General features: G+C 29.8%; 1 protein-coding gene across 1 annotated transcript; it reads right to left on the minus strand.

Annotated features, from left to right (window-relative positions):
* Positions 1 to 5,220, minus strand: LOC100786657 (SUN domain-containing protein 4). Its single transcript, XM_003522774.5, has 5 exons — positions 4,991 to 5,220; positions 3,917 to 4,106; positions 1,438 to 2,756; positions 1,243 to 1,328; positions 1 to 266 (listed from the first exon to the last, which is right to left on the minus strand). Exons 2-5 carry the CDS (start codon positions 4,074 to 4,076, stop codon positions 20 to 22), a joined length of 1,812 nt encoding a protein of 603 aa, XP_003522822.1. The 5' UTR covers positions 4,077 to 4,106; positions 4,991 to 5,220; the 3' UTR covers positions 1 to 19.
* Between the last annotated feature and the right edge of the window lie 2,586 nt (positions 5,221 to 7,806).

Below are 7,806 nucleotides of genomic sequence, written 5' to 3' on the forward strand. Positions count from 1 at the left end.
TTGGCTTAAAAATGGATTTTCATAAAGTTAATATGAAAATAATAATGCTACAACTCAATAATAGGAAAAGCCAGGAAGAGCTCCCTTGCCAAAATCTCCTGGAGGTTATTGTTCTTTCAAAACTTAGGACTCTATAGAGGCTCATAATCATATCCAAAGATAGCCGAAATATAGCAAGCAATGAAAAAATAACACACACAGAAAACACAACTGCACCCTTGTTTTCCAAAGACACTTGATTTTCCCGGACTTTTTCAACCTCAGACCTGCATTACCAAAGAAACAAATGAAAAATCATATCCCAAGACAAAATAATTCATTTAAAAAAGACACTGTATAATCAAATAACTTTATGGTCCTTATAAATTGGATTCTTTTTATCCCTCTTAAAAACATTCCTTTATTGATCCCTATAAAAAAATTGTTTCAATTTAAACCTTGATCTTATTGTTTATGTCCCAATAAAATTATAAACATTTGATATAGGTTTCTCTAGTATTGAAAATTTCTCATTTTAATTAGGAAACATCACACCTGTTTTCCAATCTCTACTAGTAATGTCACCACTTAATAAGAACAAGGACTAAAATGAAACCAAAAAAATATATATAAGAACCAAAATAGGGGGAAAAATCTAAGAGGACCAAAATAAAAACAATCCTATGTTATTGGACTAAAAATTTATTTAAAACCAAAAACAAAATAATCTTCATCTCATACTTCTTGATAAGCAATTACTTGCCAAAGGATAACGATAGAAAATACCAAGCCAGGGAAATGCATGGAAATTATTCCTCTGCTTATGCTACTAAGCTCCTCTCATATTAGAGCTCCTCTGTTTCATTTTTTATTTTTCATGAAAAAACACTTCTATTTTGAAAAATAAGTTTTAAAAAAAATTAGAGTGTTTTAAGCTTGTGGAAAACAAAAATCAGAATCAGAAAAAATAATAGATCTTCAATTATTTTGAGAAGTTGTCTTGAGTAGCTTTTGAAAAAAGCTATAACTATAACTTTCAAAATAAGAAGCAGTAACCAAATGAAAAAATAGCTTCTACTATTTACAAAATCTTTAAAAATAAATCACTTTTTTAAAAGCCTTAAATGAATGTGCCCTTAGTCTAGTTTGCATGTTTTAGATTCGAACCTCATTGTCGTTATGGTAATTCAAAAAAATCTTAGTTATTAGATCTGAACAAGCCCCTTATTGTGGAAAATCAAAGAAAAGCTTGTAAATTCTCACCTTAAAACAGCATTATCCCTTAGTACCTGATCCAGTTGCACAGAAAAATGGGACTTCCAAGAGTCAAGATCTCTAAATTCTTTCATCTGCAAGGATAACAAATTATTTTTAGGTGAACAGAAAGTAAAACTATAGTAATGTTTTATAATTATAGACAAATATTGCAAAAAATATTCAGGAAGAAACATTACATACCATAACATCTTGTCGTTCAAGGAATCTTCTAATTTCTTCTTTGATCTTCTCTAGAAGTAGATCTTTTTCTCCCATGTCTTTGTTGTACTCTTTGAAAATATTGATATATCTAGAATTTAAGTCCTCCATATACTGCTCCAAAACAGACAAATTTAAGTCCAGATAACGAACTTTCTGCATCAGAATCTTGAGAACGGTATCCCCCGGCATCCGACCAACTTGTTGACGGATTTCTTCAACTGGATCAGGAACATTTCTTTTCACATTTATAGCTTCTGGGTTTTCAGAAGAGATTTCTGAAGCAGGATCAGAATTGATCCCTGTGATAGTATTTTGCCTAACATTGTCAGCCTCGGCAGCGTTAACAAGGGGAGATGCTACCCTCTTCTCACCATTACCTTCCCCAGACGCAAATGGCTTATCTTGAGCATATATCAAATCCTCTAGCATTCTCTCAATGGCATCCACCCCATAAACTTCAACTATGCTCAGTGTGCAATAAAATTCTGAACCATAGTGGCTTTGAAGATTCAATTTTATATATCGCATCCATTTTTGCTCCTCAAGAACAAACCTTTGAGCCTGCTTCACATTTGAGGCCGTGAAATTCCCAAGGAAAATCCAAGCCTCTGTCGGATATACCAAACTGCCATATAATTCAAACTCTTTGAAATTGGAAGAGTGGTGCTCAAAATTAGCTATCTCTATTGTTTTTACCAAGGTTTCTTCTGAAAGTTCTATGACAACAAATTTCTCTTCTGAAGAACACGGATTTCGAAGATATTTGTCTTTGTTTCTGCTTAGAATGTCAGAGGCACCTCTGGCTTCTTTGTTAGAAGCTAAAACTTTGGCTCCCTTTGATGCTGAAGCATAATTGTATTCAGCACCACCAGGCTCTAATCTATGTATCACACTTCCAGAAGGATTAGTACCTGACTTAATTTTAGAACCAATTGCCCTGCTCTTGAATTCATCAAGACCAAGAGGCATTGCTTGAGACAAGTGATTATACTTCTGCACATCATTTTGATGCTTCACAGCAGATTCAGATCTCTCAACTTCATGCTCCTCTGTATCAGGAGAAATGGAACTTTCTTTATCGCCCGGTTCTACACGATTTATGCTTTCTCCACTGGAAAGTGACTCACTGATTAAACCATCAGTTTTAGCACCATCAGAGGAGAAAGTCTCAGAAGGAATGTAGACATCATCAGTCTCTTTAGTTAAATATTCATCAGCAGAATTAGAGTTTTTACATTGTCTGTGTTCATCTTCATTCCAATTTGATACACCAACTGGAACTTCTCTAGATTCATGATCTGCATACAGACAATAAACCAACTAAATAAGAATAAGCTACATACATCTGCAAGGAAAGGGGATTCTTTTGTTTTTTCAAAAACAATGCCATATATGTTTGTTTTGTCCTCAAGAAGCAAATTTTCATCCAAGAGAATGAAGGAAATGTGGCAATATATGGTATTGTAGAACCTCTGTTTATATTGTGAAACTTGGAAAGTGCTTGTCAATCTAGTAATGAAATTGTCAGATTTTATTCAAGTATTCAACTACTTACATATCAAAGGGAAGGCTTCTTCTCCCAATCAATATAGTTGAAATTTCTCAAAGGAGTGAGAAAAGGAAGAAAAAGATTGTAAAAGTCAAGACACTTTTATTGTTTAGATCTGTCACTCACTCTTGTGATAATACGTGATGCTTATCTACTTTCTATGAATTTACATTTTAGCCGAGGGGGAACAGAGTGTGGCATTTGTACTTAATTTAATTTTTCTTTTTTTAGCTCCACTCCTGATTTAAACAACAGACCCCATAGTAAGTCATACCCTCTGATAATTAAGACACTGCTGGAAGAAATTATTTTGAGATTTAACTTTTAAGCCAAAAAATAATAATCATTTTGACCAAACTCAACCTATAAACCCAAACAAAATTCTTTAACAACATAAAACCCATCAGGTAAATAAATTGGACGCATAAAGCTTCTACCGCAATATTAGGAAACATAGGGGTAAAGGTGATCAATATCTGTATTCCAAGATAAGAAATGAATTCTTTACAACAGTGTTGTTAAATAGCGGCTATGGCACCACCATGGCGGAATGGCATGGCGGATTTTTTGCCAACTGCCATAGGCAATTTGTGAAGGGAGGCCTGCATGGCAGTGCCATAAGGCACAATGGCATGTTTATATGGCAGAATTTCATCCTTCCACCATTGATAACACTGCTTTACAATTACTAGATCTATTCCATCAAACAACACATAGGCCAACTGATGCAAAACTTACCGCCCAATCATTAAACAAAGCTGTGTATCCATCTGCCACAACCATTATTTATGATGACAAAGCAATCTACAAGCAAAAACAGTGCCAAGTAGAGATGGAATCTCATACACACACAGCATACCTCAATAGCTAAAAACAAAGCCAGGAGAAGAAAAACAAAATAAACAATACCTCCATAACCATGGCCATGGCTTATACATAAGCTGAAGAGGAAGACCAGACCCCACAAAACAAAAACCAACGACAGAGAAACTTTATACAGATAGTTCCTCCCACTTGTAGCCTCCTGTATAGCCCTTCTTTCCAGAAGAGCTTTCCGTGATCTCTGCATTGCACATCAACCCAATTCAATGCTACACCCCTGCAACAACGGGAAACACATCTTTTTCCCTCATTCAAAGTTCATCAATAAGATGCAAAAGCAAAAGGGCATGTAATGTATCAATTAACTTTTGAGATCAGCAAAGTGCCACACATAAAATAAGGCTCTAAAATCTATGAGAGATCACAACAATGCAAGAGCACACGCACAACAAGCAAGATATAAATTGAAGTTTCTTATAAATCTGAAAGGTGGATGCAGTAACATACGAAAACCACATTCCCAACAATAAAAGATGAAAAGTTCAATTCTAAGCAAAGCTCCAAGGACAATCATCTCGCCATTACATGGATTGAAAATTTTCAATCAAGATCACAAATCCATCTTAATAGTAAAGCAAAAGAATACCCTTTTTATCGGAAAAGGAATAACATGCCACCAAAAACGATAATGACAAGACTCTATTCCAAATCCAATCAGCAAAAACAAGACCCATCATAGAAAATTGAACCCAATTCAATTTTTTTTATTGGAAAAAGTAGTAGAACATGGAGGAACCCTCGATACTATTAGTCAAAGTGCAAATGACATGCTGAGATTGTCAACAGAGAATTATTACCCTCAACTAACATATTTATCCGATCACAACTACTCAACTAATCCTTAGATATCATATCATATATTGGAGATCTACCTAAGAAGGATTGTCAGATTGATGCAACACAACAAGAACTGTTTTAAGCCAAATAAAAACAATAAGCACTCACTAGTACTAAAACTATGCTGAAAAGGGTCATATAAAGAATAACAGAACAGACATGATATCTCAAAGGGTCATGAAATCAAGCAAGAATTTGAGGTAAAACACAAGAAATCAGAGGTGGGATCCAAATCAGAAAGAACATGATTGAATGAAGAGTGACCTTTGGGATTGAGAAGCAGTGGAATTGGGTGTTTGGAAAGTGAAGTGTTCAGTTCTACACTTGTACTAATTGGGAATAATCATTGAGAAGAGGGAATTGGGTTTGTAGGAGAAGGAACACAACGCGTGGAAACTGCATCCAGGTTGTCTTGTTTTGTCCACTGCTTTTGAATTCAAAAACCACTCTCTCTCTCTCTCTCTCTGTTCCTTTCTATGGTAACAACGAAACGTTTCTTAACACTGCTGTTCAAACTACTTAATGGTTTTCCTTAAAATTCAATGCTAAATAAATTCTTATAAATTTCAAGTATTTATTTCGTACAAGTAAAAGATAAAACATCAAATCTTTTTTATGGAATAAAAAAATATTTTCAGTCATAACGTATTCCCATAAATACATAATGTACATAGTTTCTTCATTTTTATATTCTCATATGATGAGAATCTTACGTTTCCAATGTAATGTTTAAAATAATTTCTCATATTTTTATTTAATTTTATTTAATTTTTATTTTTTATTTTTTAAATTAGAATAAATTAAGAAGCATTCTCAAGAAGAATTAGAAGTATGTATCAAACATTTTTTATTAGAATAACACTCTCAGATAACATTTTTAGGAATAATAATATTATTCCTAAGAATATAATCAAATTCGTGAAGCAATTGTTCTCTAAAAAATAAAACATCAAAATTTATTTGACTTAATTGTATTTTTTATCTCTAATTTTATTTTATTTTTTGATAAATTTTATCTCCAATTTTTGAGGAAATTACAAATTTCATCCTTTGATACTTATCTATTAATAAGCACAAAAGTTGAAAGTAAAATTTGTAAAGAAAATATTAAGAGTAGGGACAAAATATGCCAAAAGTAAAAAAGTTGGGTGCAAAATTTGAAGAAAAAAAATTGGGCGCAAAAAGTGCAATTAAGTTATTAGTAAAATAATAGAAGGTAAAATTTGCAAATTTTTTTAAAGTTCCGGATAAAATACACCAAATTAATTTGTTTAAAATTCACCAAAAATTAAAAAAAAATAGGGATAAAAAGTTCAATTAAGCCTATTTATTTCTTTTGATCTTTATTTTTAGGATAAAATATGCTTGAAATTCTTGTAAAATATGAAAACATTAATTGTGTCCTCATAATTTTTTTGTATTAAATTCTGTAAAAATAAAACATATTTTTTTATCCTCAATGATAACTTTTTTGTTACATGGTAATATGATGTGTCATGATAATAAAAATGGAATCCATGAATATCCATATGAATCCTTCTTGAATTTGACAAGAAAAAATCCATTTTAACCAAGGTGGTTGGATTCAAGTTTTTTTCGACATTTTTGGGAAAGGGGGCGAATATGTCACTCTTAGTTTAATCCCGCCCCGTACCCGCTCCACTACATCACATCTTTATAATTATTAATAATGTGCTTATATATTTATATATAATCCTATTATTATATATATTGTATGTAATTGTTAATTATGTAACTATTTCATTTTTATTTTTTATAATTATTAAAATATAAAATTATTTTAATAGTTAAATAAATAATATTATAATTTAATACTAATTATAACAAAATTAAAAATTATACAAAATAAAATTTAATTCTTAAATATGTTTAGGTTATTTATTCTTTATTAAATTATATATATTGATTGAATTAAAATATAATTAATAACTTAATCTATGATTTATTTAAAGTATATGAATAAATATTATTTTTTTAAAATATGATATGAGTTTCCCATGAGTTTTCTTGAACACGACAAAATCCAATAAAGATGGAATTAAGTTTCATTTTATTTTTTTTACCTCCGCACTTTATAAATCTAAATCCAACTTTGTGAGAATGAGATAAAAAAATCAAACCCGTTGTCATCCCTAAAAGAATGAGTTTCAAATGATTTATAATTACCTTAATTAACTACTATATTTATATGATTTTATTAATTAAAATTTTCTCTTAAAATTTCTTGCTCAAACGTATAAGAATTTCCTCCAAGACTTCTTTACTTTTATTAATATAGCCACTTTATTTATATAATTTTATGGATTAAAAAATAGATAACAAATTTCTGTCGGATTTTGTTGCTCAAATGCATAAGAATTCTCTCCAACACTTCTCTATTTTTATTAATATAAAGATATATATATATATATATATATATATATATATCAATTATTTAAAGAATATTATGGCATTTGTTAAATATTTACCACATGAATATATTATTTAATTATTTTATAATTTAACTTGATAATTTTTTTGAAAACTAATTAAATATATTGGAAATAAATTAATATATCCAATTTATACATTTAGTAAATTGAAAAGCAAATTTTTTTGCATCATCATTATTTTTAACGTAAGAAAAATATTCTATTAAATTCTTAAACTATGTTTTAACTGCTTGCTTATGAATTTAATAATAATATATAAGTAAATATAATTATCAATTTTCCTTAAATAAAAATAGTCCAGATTAAGTTTTAGGTGAATAATGTGATGAGAAGAAAGAAAGAGATAAATTTGAAAAAGTACTTAAATTATAAATAAGATATAATAAATAATGTACATGAAAAGTTTAAAATATTAATAATAAATTAAGATTAAATTGTAATTTTTATCTAATTCTCAATTTTTCAAACTTTTAATTATTTATTTCATTTTTTACATTTTAATTAATTAAACTATTGTTGGATGGTTTCTTAAATGAATATGTTAGATTTAAAGTTTAATTGAACTAGAATAAAATAAAAAAAGTAAAATATATGCAAAAGTGAGATTAGGACTAAAATTATAAATTT

Source organism: Glycine max, chromosome 4, assembly GCF_000004515.6.
Source record: "Glycine max cultivar Williams 82 chromosome 4, Glycine_max_v4.0, whole genome shotgun sequence".
NCBI classification, from domain to species: Eukaryota; Viridiplantae; Streptophyta; class Magnoliopsida; order Fabales; family Fabaceae; genus Glycine; species Glycine max.